A 17,501-nucleotide genomic window follows, 5' to 3' on the forward strand; every position below is an offset into this window, starting at 1 on the left:
AATGCTGGGAAACCCTGCTTGTGTTCAAGGCCGTTACGAAGTCATTATCATGTCTGTGTAAAACATCACTGAACAGTCTGACAAGAATGAAGGAACTGCCGAGAGTTTTTAATGACTGCTGATTCTCTGGAGACTCCAGCTGTCCTCCAAACTTCACGGACAATGGTTTCTACATGTGTCAACAGGACTGCCTGAAAGCCTTTGATTTGCCTTAAAAGGGTTTGGCCAGAGCTGATGAAAACGCCACATACAGTTGAAATTAGATTCAAATGTATATAGAAGCTGAGCTCTTCAAACAAAGCAAACACTAAAAACTCTTTCTACATAGTAAATCAACCTCTTAAGAAATGAAATGATCACAATGAAATTAAAGAGGAAAATGAAAAAGCGACATTGAATATTTTTCATTGCAATTTGTATAGTTATGTTGGTGCATATATGTATATAAAACTTTGGTGATAACAGGTTGCTTTTGTAATTTGAATGTGTTTATTTAAAATGTTGCTTTACAACCCTCCAGTCTTACTTATTATGAAGTATAACCTAATTCATGTAAAAATGTAGCTCTGACTCTACAGCATTAGAAATTATGGAACTTAACCTTAACCCAATATAAATATTATGACTGGACCCTACAGCATTATTTATAAGTACCTTGCTGAGATTCATAGTGGTTTACAGCGTGAACCAGATGTTTGCTGACGTTGGTGTTCTCACCTGCTCTGCTGTAAAACTAAATTGTATATATAAATAAATGTTTAGCATTTCTGCATCCACAAACAACATCACCTTCTCTTTAGCTGATCCTGAACTCAGCTCAGTCAGATTCAAGTCCAGAATGTGAAGCTGGTCTTGTCTGATGACTGTAGAATCTCTTTTGATTTTGTGTTACTCTGTGGACCTCCCGTGAGCTTTGTCCTTAACAAACTTTGAATTGTGATGGTGAGTAAACAGGACGAGTCAGTAGACAGCTTCTGTTTATCCAAGCCGATCATTTTTAAACGATAATCCAGGTCTCAATCATGATGCGACAGTTGCCTTCTTCTGTCCAAATCCTATTTTTTCCCCCCTCTTTTTCCTGTCATGCGTGTGTGTCTCAATGATTAGAAGTAGTTGTCTGTATTTAACTGAGTGAGGGTCAGCCCTTCTGCTACTGCTAATCTCTTTACATCAGCATCCTTATTTACCACAGTAAGGCATCTGCTGGTGAACAGGAAGCACTGCTGAACATGAGCTTATAGACTCTTTCTCCTTCTCCCTTTGGTATTCTCTGTTTTTTTTCCTGTATCCCTCTTCACATCTCTGTCTTCTCTGTTTTACTGCTTATTTTGTTTGTACTCATCAGGGATTCATTCATGTGATAAAAGGCATAACTGCTTTTGCAGGAAGGAATCGTCCTTCCCCTTTCAACCCCTTTTTGTCTCTCTCTTCTTTCCATTTGTTGTCTTTATAGGAGGATCTCTTGTCCTCTGTTTTGCCTTTTCTTTAAACAGAAATTAGAGTTCATCGTGCGGCTGCCAAGACTTTGGTTGCTCACACACAATAGAAGTTACAAAATCAGGCTTTAGGTATGTGGATTGGTTTGTGCAGCACTGATCAATCTGAATCTGTGTCCCTACAGGTTCAGACGGTGCTGAAGAAGGTGCCAGTTCCAGCGCCGAACCAAACCGAGCCTCTATTAGTGAACAGAAAAAAGCTGGAATACAAATGGGGCATGAATGTCCTTGGTGAGTTGATGCTCATATTGAGTTGTTTTGTGTTGTCCAAGCATCTCTGCATGTGTTATTTTTCTGCTTCACTCCACTGCATGTTGGCGTTTCCTTTGATTTGCCGCTTTGTGTCTTCGTCAAGGCTTGATTGGCTTCTTCATCACCTTTGGGATCTGCATGGGCAGGATGGGCGAGCGGGGCAAGGTCATGTGCGAGTTCTTCAACATCCTCAATGAAATTATCATGACGATGGTCTCCATGATCATGTGGTCAGTGTCTTGTCTTGCCTGTACGTGTTTGTGTGTGCATATTTGTGTGTTTGCAAGCATGCGCAACATGTGTCTCTGTTTTGACTCTTGCTGGCCAACGGCTGCATTGCTTTGACATTCTGGAGATACCACACACAGAGGTCAGTGACAGTGATGGATAAGGCGAGGGTTGTGTACATGAGACAAATTGTGGGAACAAGCAACAGGGTCGGACAGAAGACTGAAAAGGAAAGAGGGACAGAAGAAGAAGGAGAAAGTGTGTTAGTGAAGGACGTGGACAGATGGGAACAGAGAGAGAGGGTTTCCCTGGGACTTGCTGGAGTCTGTGGTATGCTGGGGAGTAGCAGGAGTCGGGGCCCGGAACAATGTTGTGGGCTCCCAGGGGAGCTGGGGTGGAAGATCTCCAAAACGTAATGGATCCACCACCGGCAGAGGAGTCACTTGGCAGCAGAGCAGAAAGCAGATGCGGGCAGGACGGACATAGAAAGATGCGCGTGAGAGCATGCCTTCAGGGAGCAGAGCACGCCTTGAGACTTCGCAGGACTTCACCTCGTCGCACAGAGAAACAGAGCAGTGGCACTCAGAGTGGGGAAGGGAAGGGGGGAGATGGGTAGGCGGTTGGAAGAGAAACAGCAGGATGCTTGTCTTGCAGCTCTCCGAGGCCATCTACATGTGCAGCTGGACACCAAAGGAATACTCTCCTTGTTCGTATCACTCACTCAATATAAACAGATTACTCACGGGCCTATGAGCTAGCCAAACACAGAGTCCAGTGTATACAAAAACACATATCATACGACGGGCACATCCATCAAATCATATACACGGCAAACTCCGCCAAACAACTGTCAGTGAATGCCAGCCTCGGGCTTCAACACGCAGCTGACCTGGAAGAGTGGGCCGCTGTCGTGATGGGACTCGCTTTGATTCGGATGAGGAAGCGCCTATAGGGGAGCCTCGCTTTAATTTATATGTCCCAATACAGTATCCTGCATTCATGAACGGGAACAACTGCACTCCAAAGCTGGAAACCAGAGATCCAAGAATGTGTCACGTGCTGTAGCAGAGAAAAGTGCTGCATTGGCAATGACTGAAGATTGATTAGGGGCCGCCACAAAGTGTTGACCTGACGTTTCACTCAAATGCTTTCAAATAATACACATTTCATAGTAAAACATTTGTACAAGTAGAAATAGTGGTGGTGAGCTATTTGGCATCAGAGATTTTTTTGTTTTTTTTTAAAGGCAGGAATTCTGCAAATTAAGCAGCAGGAATGAAACATGACAGACCATGACAGAAGAGAAAATTAACGTGAAGGGGAAGGCTCACAGGAATGCAGCTTTAATTTTCAGGTTTCAAGCAGAAATGTTCCACGTCTTACAGGAGATTGACAATGTTTTTGACATAGAAGAATTCAAAGCAAGTTTATTTATTGCTTATTGAATACATCAATAATACCAGCAGTTTCTAAGTGACTGCATACAAAAAAGAAAATTAAGTGGCTGAAATTCAATTATAGAAAACAGAAAGTAGTGAAATGTGCACATATATATATATTCATAGATGTGGTCTATATGTACCAATTTGTGCATCTTCTCTATCAATTTACAATGGAACATTTTTGATTTATGTAAATGAAAAATACTGAATTCAGGCACTAAGTGACAATACCATATATCTAATTACATTTTCTACAATAGATTCAGTGGTTGTATGAGCTCATAATTCATATTTTGAGGGTAAAAAGACCCAACGGTAACCATAAAAAAAAACCACCCTGAGCCATTGTTTTTCCATTAGTAATGTTATAAGCTGTTTCAAACAAAAGTCTTCTGCTTCTTTCATGCTTTTATTTTGGTGGATAGATACATATCTTCTAAAGAATGAGGGGGATGTATCCCCTGTGTCACCACTGAAATCTACACCACTGTTTATATGTTCTTTAAACTGGCACAGACAGATTTCTCTTTAGCATAAAGTATTGAAAGATAATGGACAGCAGTGGAGCGCAAACTACAATCAATTCCTCTCAGTAATTTCTGCTGTGGTGTTTGTTGCAGGTACTCTCCTGTTGGCATTGCCTCTCTGATTGCTGGGAAGATCGCAGCTATTGGAGACCTGGAGGTGGTGGCCCGGCAGCTGGGCATGTACATGGTGACCGTTATCGTGGGTCTGGTGATCCACGGTGGCTTGATCTTACCTGCTATATTTTTTGGTATCACCCGAAAAAGCCCCCTTGCTTTCTACTCTGGGATCTTCCAGGCCTGGATCACAGCGTTAGGCACTGCCAGCAGGTACGACAGCCTTCAGGAAGTGTATGTCTGTGTGGAAGTTCTCTGTTTGGGCATGTGTCAACACATGTGTCACATGTTTTTTTACAACATCTAGTCCTCGGGCAGCTGCTGTAGCGACTGTGATTGATCGGCATGGCCTGCTAGTCGCTTTCAGCCATTTGGATTGAATCTGAAAGGCCTGAAGGGAAAATTCTGCTTTTTACGCAACTGAACTGGTAAACCAGGACAGCAGAGCCAAATATGTTAAGCGCAGGCTATCATAGACAAGTCCATGTCAGACAGATCCTGTGTTGTAAATGTCTAAGCCTTGGGATTAGCTGTCACCAGCCAAACCAGCCCCACTGTATCCTGCCTGGCTTGGCTTGGCTTGGCCTGTCTGGGATTCTGCACTGCCACCGAAACCAACTGTCATTTTGGCACATTACCGAGGCTTTAGTGAATATGGGTAATCCTATCAACATTTTCTCTAATTATATTATGACCCGAGCTTAGCAGGGCCGGGAATCAAATTCCTTTAATTCACATGTTGGAGGATTGAAACAGTGGCCTGCACCAGCTGTTAGGAAGAGGCTGTCAGCCCACTCAAATTACTGCTGCCTTTTTCTTTTTTTGTCTTTTCCCCGACGTTACCCCCTCACCTTCCTCCTCACCGCTGCACTTATGTCTTCCACCACCTGTCTGCCTATTTTATGTCTTTCAACAAACACTTTGCTTCTGTTCTCTGTACATCTGCACTTCTGTTATTTTCTAACTCGCCCTTGTTTTTTCAGTGCTGGGACACTGCCAGTCACCTTCCGCTGTCTGGAGGAAAATCTGAAGATTGATAAGCGTGTGACTCGCTTCGTGCTGCCAATTGGTGCCACCATTAACATGGACGGCACTGCGCTGTACGAGGCCGTGGCAGCCATCTTTATCGCCCAGATGAACGACATCAGCCTGGATGGTGGACAGATCATCACTGTCAGGTAAATGGTAGCATGGCTCTGCACGTAAACATATAATATTGTCCTGTTTTATGCTAAGTTCCAGTACTGCAACAATAAATAAATGCAGCGATGCACTGCTCCCAGTGCTCCTGCTACGTTTGGAATATTGCCTGCATGAAGCACCGGATCAAAACAGCAACCCTTCAACTTGAATTTCCTTTTAGGAACGAGGGAAGAAGTCGTAGGTAGCCAAATTTGGCAAGTAGAGCAGACAGAGAAGAAAAGTTTTGTTGCTGTGGCCAAAAAATAATGCGCCCAAATGCTATCGAGCTAAAGTCCAGGTTGTTTGTACAAAATGTCCTCAGAACATTACAGCAGATCTTGGTATTGACAGTCCAACTCTGGCGCACAACCTCAAGAATGTCGAAAATATAAGCATCTACTTGGTGCGCAGCTGACCGGACATGTTTTCCAGTCTTAAATAAAGTGAGCTCTTCCACATAGACCCACTCCTCGCCACCAGTGTGGATCCTGAAGGAAACATGCTGGCTCATTATGGGCCTCTGACTTGTTGCTGCTTCTGCAGGTCGATTTTGAGATTGCAAATGCACACCTGCAAGTAGTCAAAAGCACACATGTAGCACAGATCCTGTTAAATTGTGCAACCTCACGTGGAGTTCTGATTCATGACAGTTCCTGCTTGCCCTGCTGCGTTCACATGACCACGCTGCAGTCTATTCATGCACAACAGGATCGGAATAATAACTTTTTGATTGCACGTCATGCCTGAGCCTTTTGTTGTGGAACATGAGTTTCCTGTTTTCATAGCCAGAGAGCAGTGATATTAAGGTGAGTGGCTTTGTTTGATAATGTCTGGAGCTTTCCAAAACAAACAATCCAACGTTTACACCTGCTTCACACCACGTTTGACCCAGCTGTGTTCAGGTGAGACTGGAGTCAGAATTTGCTTATTCATCCTTTAGTTAACTGTTTCTGTTATTGCTGCCATTATATCCTAATTTAAACAAGCATCTTTATCTCACCCTTTCTATGACTGCTGGCCCATGACCACACCTCCACTTAAGTGTGACTATTTGGAATAACCATAAAATCCTTCTGTTTTCAGCCAGCATGTTGTACAAACTTTGCAGCATAACTTGACCTGGCTTTCCAAATGCAGTCGGCTACTTTCATGAAAATTAGACGCAAGCAACTTCATTGTCTCAGGAAGCGTTTTTGATAAAATCAAAAGTAGACATGGCAACATTTTTTTACTGCACAGTTCAGGAAAGGTACAGTTATATCCCTTCAATTAACCAGAACATGAGAATTCTATGTGAAAGACTTGTTCTACCGTCCTTATCTTATTGGAAAAAAGATGAATCATAATTTTCCATCTTAAAAGCACGTTATGTATGGTTTTCCCCTGATTAGTGAAACAGTTTGGGAGTTTCTACAAAGGAAGTAAGAGTCTAAACGTTTGAATTATAAGCATAATTGTCAATATACAAAATCTCACAGTGCACAATTATCCATCCATTCTCTATACACCGCTTTATCCTCACTAGGGTCGTGGGGGGTGCTGGAGCCTATCCCAGCTGACTTGGACGAAGGCAGGGGACACCCTGGACAGGTCGCCAGTCTGTCACAGGGCTACATATATAGACAATCACTCTCACATTCACACCTACGGGCAGTTTAGAGTAACCAATTAACCTCAGCATATTTTGGACTGTGGGAGGAAGCCGGAGTGCCCGGAGAAAACCCACGCATGCACAGGGAGAACATGCAAACTCCATGCAGAAAGATCCCAGGCCCAGGACGGGATTCGAACTGGGAATCTTCTTGCTGCAAGGCGAAAGTGCTAACCACTATGCCACGGTGCAGCCCCAGTGCACAATTATTTCAAATTAATTATTTTAACACATGGAAATCTTATTTACCACAATTATGTGAAAGTCAGTACACCGAAGCCCTTAATGACTTGAAATATATTGACATCTACATCTTATATGAAACATTTTATATGTTGCACATTGATGTAAGGCACTTGACAACCTTGATAATACTTCATTATGGGGCCTTTTTTATAGTCAGTGGGACAAACAGTTTGTTGTCCTTTGTTTTCCTTATGGTAATATGTGACAGAAGGCCTTATGGTGCAGTTTGGAGAAATTTATTTGCATGCTGTGGTGACAGAAAATTGCCCCGGCTGTAAATATAAACCACTGAAGCTAGCATAGCTAGCGTGTTAACAAAACAGTACACAAAGTTGTAAATTATACAAAATTACAGAGTTTCATGGAACTTTTACTGTCATTAAACACTGTTACTGTCCTTACAGCATCCACTCTTATCTGCGGTTTGCATTACTTTTCATGTTTTATTTTTATGTCAGAGTTAATTCAGATTAAACTGAGTTCACTTGCAACCAAAAGCCAGCATATTTCATCCTATACAAAGTGAGTTTTTGAGACTGCAACAGTATTAGTACCCAAATGAAGTCACATGACATAATATCAGTACTTTGATTGGGTGTTGCGTGTGTCTTGCTACAACTGCAATTATTTTCATCACATGTGACAAGCTGTTTAAGTCCAAAAGAAACATTTCGTTTAGCATTACCCTGATTATAAATATGCATTCAATTCAAACAGTTACCTGTGTCAAAAAAATGGAGGGATTATGAATTGACTCATGAGAATTTTTGCCAGTGTGTGATGATGTGTAGAAATGAATGTCAGACTAAAACTCTGAAATGAATGCAGTGAGGCAGTAATGAGATATTCACTTCTCATTTCTGAGGTTTCAGCAAAAACGTTTACATCTGATTGAAACCAGTCTTCTTGGCTCAGACTCGGCTTGTGGCGGCCGCGGGTTATGAGTAATGCTCACCACTTTGAAGTTGTTTGTTATATGTCTTTCATCAACGGCTGTTTACCACCAAATTCCAAAATCTCATTTTCTGTTGTATCATCTGTGGTGAAATTGCTCTAAAATAAAATCCATATGCGCTGCGTAAATCTCTTGGCTGTCCCACTTAAGCTCCCAGTCACTGGGAGGTGATAATTAGCGCTGCAGTTTGTCAGGAATAATTGAGATGTAATACACAGCTCTGAGATCAGACGAAGAGCGTTGTGTGGTAAATATCGCAGTTTAGAACAGCGTACAAACTGGCCTGCAGTCACATCTGGGATCAGCAGGAACTGATTATTCCTATAATTCATGAAAAGCAGTATTTGTATCTTACTTCAGGGAAAATGTTTTGTTTTGAGCAGAAGAAGTGCGTCTTGTGGTGTTACCTGTGAGACATATTAGAAGGAGGTAATATTGCAACTGCTGTGATCTACATTTGGGCACAACTGTTAGCACAACTTCATGAACTAGTGATCCCAGCACAGCAACTATTTGGAAATATGATGCAGACAAATCAGCCTCGTGTTTTTAGATAATATGCAGTCTCACATTGACAAACATATCTCCAAAGGGCCATGCAGAATGGTCTGACAGCACTCATTTTCACCCTGCCCAAAGAAAAAAAACAGTCTGACATGTTTTTATTCTTTAAACCAATCACAACCATCATCAGCGATGTTTAGCCCCGAGTGCAGCAATGCTGCCCCTTTTTTGTAGAGAAACATTTCCATTTTCATTGTTCTATCCAAATCTTCAACACTTGCCATTTTCAGCTTGTAAGTTGCTGCTCAGAGGCTGCTGCTGTTGTTTCCTGTGGCAAAGTAGACATGGCAGATTTATACCCAAAGCCTACATCTGGTGAATCAGACAAATGACCTGCCATGTAGGTTGTTGAGCTGAGATACACAAACCGCTGCCAGCAAAGTTTACACTCGGCTTTTGGTCTGTTTGAACAAAATTCAGCCGCACCAACGACTTCTTTGATATAGTGTCGGTTAGTTTGAAGCCAAGTCTTTAGCAAACATTTAGAAAATGTTAAATAACTTATACCGAACGGTCTTCATTATGTTGGGAGTTGTGAAAAGTAGGAGTGTTCACAGTTAGGTGGTTCCTCCTGCAACTAAAGATAATGGATTAATCCTGCAAAGGTGTTGATGTAGTGAAGTAACTGATGATTCTCTGACCAGTGAGAATTTGGTCAGGTGAAAGCATATTGACCAACCAATCAATCTGGACACTAATCTAAACCCACGATCTGCATGTATCTTTCTAATGCAAAAAGGTGAAATATCTCCTATGATGTTGAATTAATCCTAAACTAAATGGTGTGGTGCTATAACCCTCTCCCCATTCTAAAGTCAGCTGGTATCCAGTACCTCTTGGGTCTCGTTTACCTCAGGTTAATGGGGCTCCTTGGCAGCGATTCGACTGAGTAAGCATGCTGAATCAGCAGTGAAAGCACTTGTGAGTTCTTTGATTGCCTGTGTAATCTAGTGAATCAGTGAATTCCACTATTAAATGCGGTTTCATCGGTGCCGTTTCTGATGGTGCCGCAGTCCAACAGCACAATGGTCTGTTAGTTGTGGTCGTTTGGCAGAAATGTTAATCTTTTTGGCATCAACTTTTGCACATGGAGTAAATTCTGTTGAGTGTCTAAAAAAGCCTCCTCTATTTTTTAGTCAGTCTGCAGGGAATTACGAGATACGTCTGTCGGTTTTGGCTGCATGACACCATTTCTTGAAAAGCCTGGATTCAAGAGTCATTCACAGTTTCTCGACACCAGCGCAAAGTAAAAGAAAACTTTACAGTGCAGATTAATTTTTTATAAGACAATATCTCAGTTGGTGTTTCAAGGTTTTAGCACAACTGCTTCTTGCCAAGATACAGAGCTTCCATGGTGGCTTTTGGACATTATTTGAAAGCAGCCGTTAGTAGAAAACAGGAGGTAATGTGAGGTGATGAACATGATTTGCTGAATGTGTTTTCCTTAAATCACATGCCAGTGCAGCCAAACATTTCTCACCATAGTGACTGAAATATGCCCATTCTTTTCTCTCCTGCCCAGTATGACCGCCACCCTGGCCAGTGTTGGAGCTGCCAGTATTCCCAGTGCTGGACTGGTGACCATGCTGCTGATCCTCACTGCTGTCGGCCTGCCCACCCAGGACATCAGCCTGCTGATCGCCGTCGACTGGCTGCTGTGAGTCAGGTGTCTGATGAGCAGAGGATAAAAATCACTGCTCTGTGGTTCATGTTAGGGCAGTGACACTGAGCTTTAACATTCATGAGAAGGGTTGTAAAAATGTTGGTGCTACTCAGCCAGTATTTCACTCGCTGACACCGATATTGTTTGTCCGTTCAGTGACAGAATGCGTACCTCCATCAATGTCGTGGGAGACTCATTCGGTGCCGGGATAGTGGATCACTTGTCGCGGGCGGAGCTCGAAGAACTTGACGCCGCAGAAAGGCAAATGCTCCCGCCCGAGGAGGAGCTCGATTTCATCCCCCGCCGCCGATCCTCACGGAGATGGACCTGGTCGACCCCCTCAAACCGCCCGACCTGCCACCTCGCTCCCCTCGTCCACCCAAACAAAACCACCACGGTCACGTTTTCTCACAGTCTCACTCCATCACTTACTCACCGTCTCGCTCTGCCCGATCTCCATCGCCCCGCTCCATCCGTTCTCCCTCTCCACGCTCCGTCTGCTCCCACTCCCCTCGGCCTTTCCGTACTCATTCACCACGTCTCCTCCGCAGGACGGAGCCGGGATATTGCGCCCTGCCCAGCTGTGATAACCAGGTAACTACCCTCCTCTACTTCTTTTTATGCTGTAAGTCCGTGTTTCTCTGTGATACAGGTCTGCTATTAGTTGTCTTTAAGGAGATTTAGAGATTACATGAGCAAAAACAGCAGACATGTAAATTGCTTATATATCCCTAGGAGGTTTTCATTTGTTGTTGTTATAGTTGAGTAAAAGTTAATCGATGCTCCTCCTTCAGGGCTTTCCTCCTTCTAAGTCAACATTTCAAACCCAAAAACATCATGAGATCACACAGAGGCTCCTCTAAATCCTGTAGGTCATTTATTAGCCTTAAATCCTTCACACACTTCTGAAAGTATCCTTCAAAGGTGTCAGCATCTGAAATGGGAGAGATGACTGTTTTGACTGTTCTTATTCCACATCACAGTATAATACCGGGCTCCTGCTTGTGTTTTTGTCTGGTAGAAACATTAACTGCTGTATAAACTTTATATTTGATTACATTTGCAGTAGGGGTGAACAATTTGGAGAAAACATCTCATTGTGTGATTGATTTAAAACATGTGATGGAGCTTCACCACGAGAACACAGACACAACAGTTTCAACTTTTGGTCAGACATGCTACAAAATGTATGAGGTGTTGCTAATAAATGACAATACTTGGCTTATGTGAGTCGCCCACATATTTCACAATAGCTCTAAAGTTTCAGCCTGCTCAAACTTAATAAATAATGGAATACACCGTTACTTTCAGTATTTAGTAGTCACACTTTGTATATATTTTGCAGCGTTTAAGATTTGTTAATTTTGTAGTTTCAAAATCTGATTTTAATTGATTAATTGTTCAGTTTGCAGTCAAGGACTGATCATTTCATTTTACCTTGAGGCCAGTTCATGTCTTCTGCATGAAATTTTTCATCCATCACAGTGCACAAATTGCATTTGACAGGAAACAAACTGGTCGTTAAAACAAATGCTTGTTAGGAGGGTAAACTTTACAAGGAGATTCTTGGTCAACCTCACATTTTTCATTCGTTATTAAAACCGTTGTAATTGAAGTATTTGCCGCTGGACTTTGGAGGTGGTTTGACTTCTAGCCACATGCTTTCCTTCGACAGTCCCCAAACACAGTGAGAAGTTCCAGATTCTCTAGATATCCTGTGCTATGTCCGCCTATAACGCCCCGCACACCTCACAAATAATTCAATCAATACTATATCATGAAAAAAGTACAAAGTCAAAGCTTTTCAGAAACATCTAGCTTTGATTGTTGTCAAGGACAATGTGATCACTGACCACTTCCAAAGTCTGCACCAGATGCTGAAAGCATTAACTGGTAATTAACTGGCGCTTACATCCTCATGTGTCTTCTGAAATCTACTAAAAACATGTAACAGTCTAATGTCACATGTGTGACTAAATTGTAAAGGTAAATAATAAAAGTTTGTGTGGACGAAAGGGTGAAATTCACAAAGCACAATGAGCAAACATGTTTGCTTCTCATCTTGAACAGTTCCACAAACAAATCATGACTGTATGAGCCAAGTTTAGATTATTATATGCACTGATCAGCCGCCACTTTAACCCCTTGATGCCTATTGTCGCAAATTAGCAACATACCACTTTCATTCGGACTGCAGTCGAGGTAGCGTATCCATTCCCCCAATACCGGTTTGTGCATACTCAATACGTACCTCGAAACCCCTTTGTCAAGGGGTTAAAACCACTCGCCCAATATTGTGTAGGTCGATCCGTCCATCTGAGGTCTCTGGCACCAGGATGTTGGTCCTTTGGGACCTGTGGATTGTGGGATGGGAACCTGTGGATTGGACTTGTTCTGGTGTGTCCCATGTATCATTGTTCAGATTGGGATCTGGGGAGTTTGGAAGTTTGTTGTGTTTTTTGAGGCCTTCCTAATCAGTTTCTGCTGTCTGGAAGTGTGTATTGTCCTGCTGCTGTCAGGGAGTCTTCTTTCCAATCCACAACAATGCTTATTTGGTGAGACGTGTCAACATCCTCATGAATGCCAGAACCTAAGACTGCCCCGCAGAACACTATTGTAACAAGATAATCTGTGTTATTCGCTTCACTTGTCAGTGGTTTTAGTGTTGTAGCTGATCGGTGTTTATTTAAAAATGTGTGAATCTACATTGTGAGAAACAAAAAAGCCTTGATACAAACAAGATATCAGCTTACTGTCAATGATCTGCCTGGGACACTAGGAGGATTTTGCTCTCTGTGTTCTCAGAAGTTCTCAGATAAAATAATTGATGTACCTACAGAATCATACATGGTCTCATTACTTTCTGTTGCAGATTCCCACAATGCCTCACACCTACAGAGAGAGAGGCAGAGAGCGGGAGAGAGATCGAGAACGAGAGCGACTGAGGCGAGAGAGTGAGACCGAGGAAGAAGAGGAGAGAGACAGGGTTCTGTGTGAAATGAGCGATGGTGAGGAGAGTGATGACACTGCGTATGATCGGAGGCACGCCATCCCGCCGAGCGACCTGCCGTGATCGGATTTTACCAGTAGAAAGCTTCACGGTCGATTTGTTTGTTTCATGACAGATTTTCCTTCTTTCAGCTTCACTGTTTTTCTCAGTGGAGGTCCACAGTGGATCTGCGAATATTTTACTGATCAGTCAACTTGACATGTGTAGATTTTAAAGCATTGCGATGAAAACATCCTGTAGCTTTACTGAGAAGGGCCCTTAAAACCAGGCCTGAGACTTTTGCTCTGTGGTTTGATGCAGAAAATCGCTGAAAGAGTTATTTTTCTCCTCGTTTCTATTGCTATCTTGATTTATCATTTCCAGACTTAAAGTCAAACCTAAAAATGCTCCCGAATGCCTGCAGCCCTGCGACGTTGAGAATTGTGAGTCTCTTATTGATCGGAAAAGTATGTTGGTGTTCTTACCAACCTTTTATTGCACAGTCACAACATATTAATTCCTCCTTTACTTTTGCTCAAGTCATTCTCGTCATGTTTTACTTTCTTTTCGGGAACACTTTAACGTTTAAAGGAATTGTTTTATATTTTTTGGAGTATTTGCTTTCTTGCAAAGATGACACTGTTAGTTGCACTCATGTCTTTACAACTAATATCCAGCAATTAGTTAGCTTAGCACTTTCATTTTTAGTTGTTATTGATTGTTGTTTTTAGTCATTGCTTGCCGAGGCAACAAAGCTACTTTGGTACCTAAAGGCACTCAAATTACCAGGTTTGATTTAGAAAAAGATGATTGTTTAGGTTAAAATACACCCCAGCAAGCACTATTCAATGACCGTTTACTTTCGCTTTTAGTTGCTGTTGACTGCCATTTTCAGTCAATGTTTGCTTTTGTTCATGGAGCAAAACTACTTGGTGTGGTTTAGGAAACGATAAAGATGTATGTTAAAATACACCTCTGTAAATGCTTTTCATTCCCTGTTTGCTTTCATTTTTAGTTGCTGTTTACTGCCATTATCAGTCACTGTTTGCTTTTGTTGATGCAACAAAAGTACTTTATTAATTACAGTGACAAAATTACTTGGTTAGGTTTAGAAAAAGGTAATGATTTAAGTTAAAACACACCCCTGTAAAAGCTTTCCAGTTGCGGTTTGCCAACGATTTCTGTTTTCAATCACTGTTTGCTTTTGTTGACGCTACAAAACTACATCATTAACTTCAGGTACCAAAAATAAAGCAAAAGATGATAGTTTGGGTTAAAATGCACTCGTGCAAACAGTTTTTGGTCACTATGTATTTTTGTATTTCTGTAGTTTTCAGTCACTGAGGATTTGTTGATGCTACAAAAGTACTTTTGTTAATATTATGCATCAAAATTGGTTACAAAGGCAAAAAAATAAAGTCATGGTTGTTTTCTGTATGCTTAGTGACAAAAAGCCTCTCAAAAATGCTTTTATTTTACCGCTTTTTTGTGAGAAAAATCTATCTTACCGATTTGAATTTGCACATTTTTACAGATTTCAGAGTTATTGATGTCGTCTCTTAACTCCCAGCAAAGAAGCATATTTTACTAAATGTTGAATTATTCCTTTAAATGGCCTCCCTAATACCAACTCGATGTAAATGACAGAAATAAAGAGCCGGCAGACATTATTTTTATACGGTTCTCCACCTTCTTGCATCTCGACATTTTCCTCCTCGGTGCTCTTCTTTGCTCGTTTCCCCTCGGCAGCGGTCAATGTTGATGTTAATACTGTCGATATTCTCTATGGTTTGTATTTTCTTGTTGTGGTCCGGTGTGTGAAACGACGAATTCTAGGCAAGATGCTGTTTTCAGTTTGTTATATGTTTAAGTTTATTTTACTCTCGTTTATCATTTTAACTGTAAAATAACTTAATTGCTCTCCTTTCTCCCACTGAATTGCCTTTCATTTCAATTTGAAGTATATCGACTGCCTCCCTGCCATCCTCAAGTCTTAATTCAGATTCACAGGTCCAGGTTGTGTGTATATTGTACGTAATAAAATCTTGGAGATTTATTTAAAGTAACTGCAGTTCTTCTGTGTGTTCCCTGCTGCTTAAGTACCTTGTACAATCTGTGGGAGGATTTGCATTTGTCGAAAGAGGACACGCGTCAGTGTTTGGTGACTAAAGACACGGGAAAAATCCTGCAGACAAAGATACACACGAGGCTGTGCTTACACTTTGATGAGACAAAGACACACAGATACCAGCACACTTAATCCTCTCAAAGAAGAGTTAGAGATGGGCGAGGCAGGAGAGGGTGATGGATGGGAGAGGAATCGGAGGGCGGCAGATGGCCAGAAAGACGTCAGACCTTTTCATTCTTCCCAGACAGCATAAGGACACTGTGGGTAATTGCAGTCAGGGCTGACGTTAGCTTCGGGTCCCTGCACGTCACAGAGGGGAGCTGAGCGAGGTAGAGGGAGCGTTTAAAGGCTGTGGGTCGGCCAAAACATGAAAATTGTGAGCTGCGTTTTGTGAAATTCACTCTTGTGCGGATTTACTGGATGTTTCTGGGTGTTCTGGTGTCCATTAAATGAAATGAAGCCCTAATCTGCCCCGTAGCATGAGAGAGAGAGAGAGAGAGAGAGAGAGTCGGGCTTCCAGGACATGACATAAGGATATCACACCATCTGAGGCGACAGGGGGGTCAGGAATTTAATCACTGCAGCCATCGTGGTTGAGAGGAGCATCATCTGCTCCAAAACCAGCTCCATTTTCTTTCCTTCAGCTCAGTGTTCACATATTCTTGAGCAGTGGAATGAAACTAAGTTCTTTTGCTCAAGTGTTAAACTTAAGTACAAATCCAAGATTCTAAAGGTGCATAAAATGGAAAGAAAAACAAGGTCACTTCACTTGCAGTTTTCCACTTTATGCAGCTTTATACTTCTACTTTACTATATCCGAGACGCACATGTTGTAGTTTTGCTCTACGTTTGTCTTTTCAGATTGCAAATTTTCATACCCTTTCTGTCCAATGGAAACTACATATCTCCAAATTTGTTTTATTTTGTCGATAAACTGAATGATGAAGTGTTTCTGTGTGAGTTGAGAACATTCTCCATCTTCCTGAGATGCATAAATGATTTTTAAAAAACTTTTGGATTAGCTGGAAAATGCATCATTACAAAGCTGAGAACATTACTGCAGGTTAAACTATCTAGCAGTATACAAAGTAGTTAAAACAGGCTCAATTTTATTTATCTACAAGCAGTTAAATGCTTCATATATAACAGTAAAAATAGCAACAGGGAGCATTTTACAGCAGAATGAGTGCTTTTATTCTCTACATTTCGCTGATAATACATACTCTTGCTGAAGTAACATTTTGAATGTGAGACTTTGACTTACCGTAGAGTATTTCTACACTGTGGTATTTGCACTTTTACTGAAGTGAAGGATTACTTCTTCCACCACTGTTCTCAAGTCTTTAGTTAGCTGCTGTTACTACTGGTAATCACAAAAGGTTTTAGACTAAAGTTCTTCGTTGATTCTGCTATTTGACAGAATGAAATGCAACTCAAGTCAGAGGAGATTCATTTACAGGATCTCAGGCCAAATAAATCACAGAGAAAGACACATTTTGGCTCCAAAATTTCCCAATTTGCACAAACTGGTCAATGTGAAAGTGCATTGAACTATTTAAAACTGGTGAAACTATGATGACTAATCAATATTTAAAACTACAAAAACTCTAGAAGTATAGTTTAAAGTATAACAAGATTACTAACATAATGAATCAAACTGCAACTTGAAGCGAATTTTAATGTTGATTAATCTAACTGTTTAGTGAAATAGTCAGCAATTCATTTTCTCTTGCTTACCCAATCAGCAAATAGACTGATTGTTTCAACTGTAAATTAATTATATACGAAATTTAGTGAAACTTTAATTGATTTTTTTTCTAGAAAATCCAAATTCTAAATGAGTTTACTGGCTAAAAATAAAGTTTCACACATAAAAAAGGTAAAAATAGCCACTTTTTTCTCCCTGCCCTAGAATCTCAGGTCCTTTTTAATGAGAGCAGCATGATATAAATCATCCTGATCGTATGCTGTAAATGAAAGGGATCATTTCAAGATGAAAGATGTTGCGTTTGGATACGCTGAAGTCTTTTATGTCATATTACTGTAAATCAAATCCACCAGCAG

The 17,501-nt window shown here is 41.3% G+C and overlaps 1 protein-coding gene across 1 annotated transcript in view; it reads left to right on the forward strand.

Moving 5' to 3' along the window:
• The window catches only part of slc1a9 (solute carrier family 1 member 9), a 35,752-nt gene extending 20,372 nt beyond the window's left edge, over positions 1–15,380 (forward strand). Inside the window, 8 exon segments of the mRNA XM_022194831.2 lie at positions 1,622–1,727; positions 1,852–1,978; positions 4,039–4,272; positions 5,043–5,237; positions 10,180–10,314; positions 10,477–10,613; positions 10,616–10,914; positions 13,193–15,380. Coding sequence (XP_022050523.2) covers positions 1,622–1,727; positions 1,852–1,978; positions 4,039–4,272; positions 5,043–5,237; positions 10,180–10,314; positions 10,477–10,613; positions 10,616–10,914; positions 13,193–13,393 — 1,434 coding nt within the window. The 3' untranslated portion in view covers positions 13,394–15,380.
• The last annotated feature ends 2,121 nt before the right edge of the window (positions 15,381–17,501 follow it).

The sequence above is a fragment of the Acanthochromis polyacanthus genome, chromosome 21, assembly GCF_021347895.1.
Source record: "Acanthochromis polyacanthus isolate Apoly-LR-REF ecotype Palm Island chromosome 21, KAUST_Apoly_ChrSc, whole genome shotgun sequence".
NCBI lineage: Eukaryota > Metazoa > Chordata > Actinopteri > Pomacentridae > Acanthochromis > Acanthochromis polyacanthus.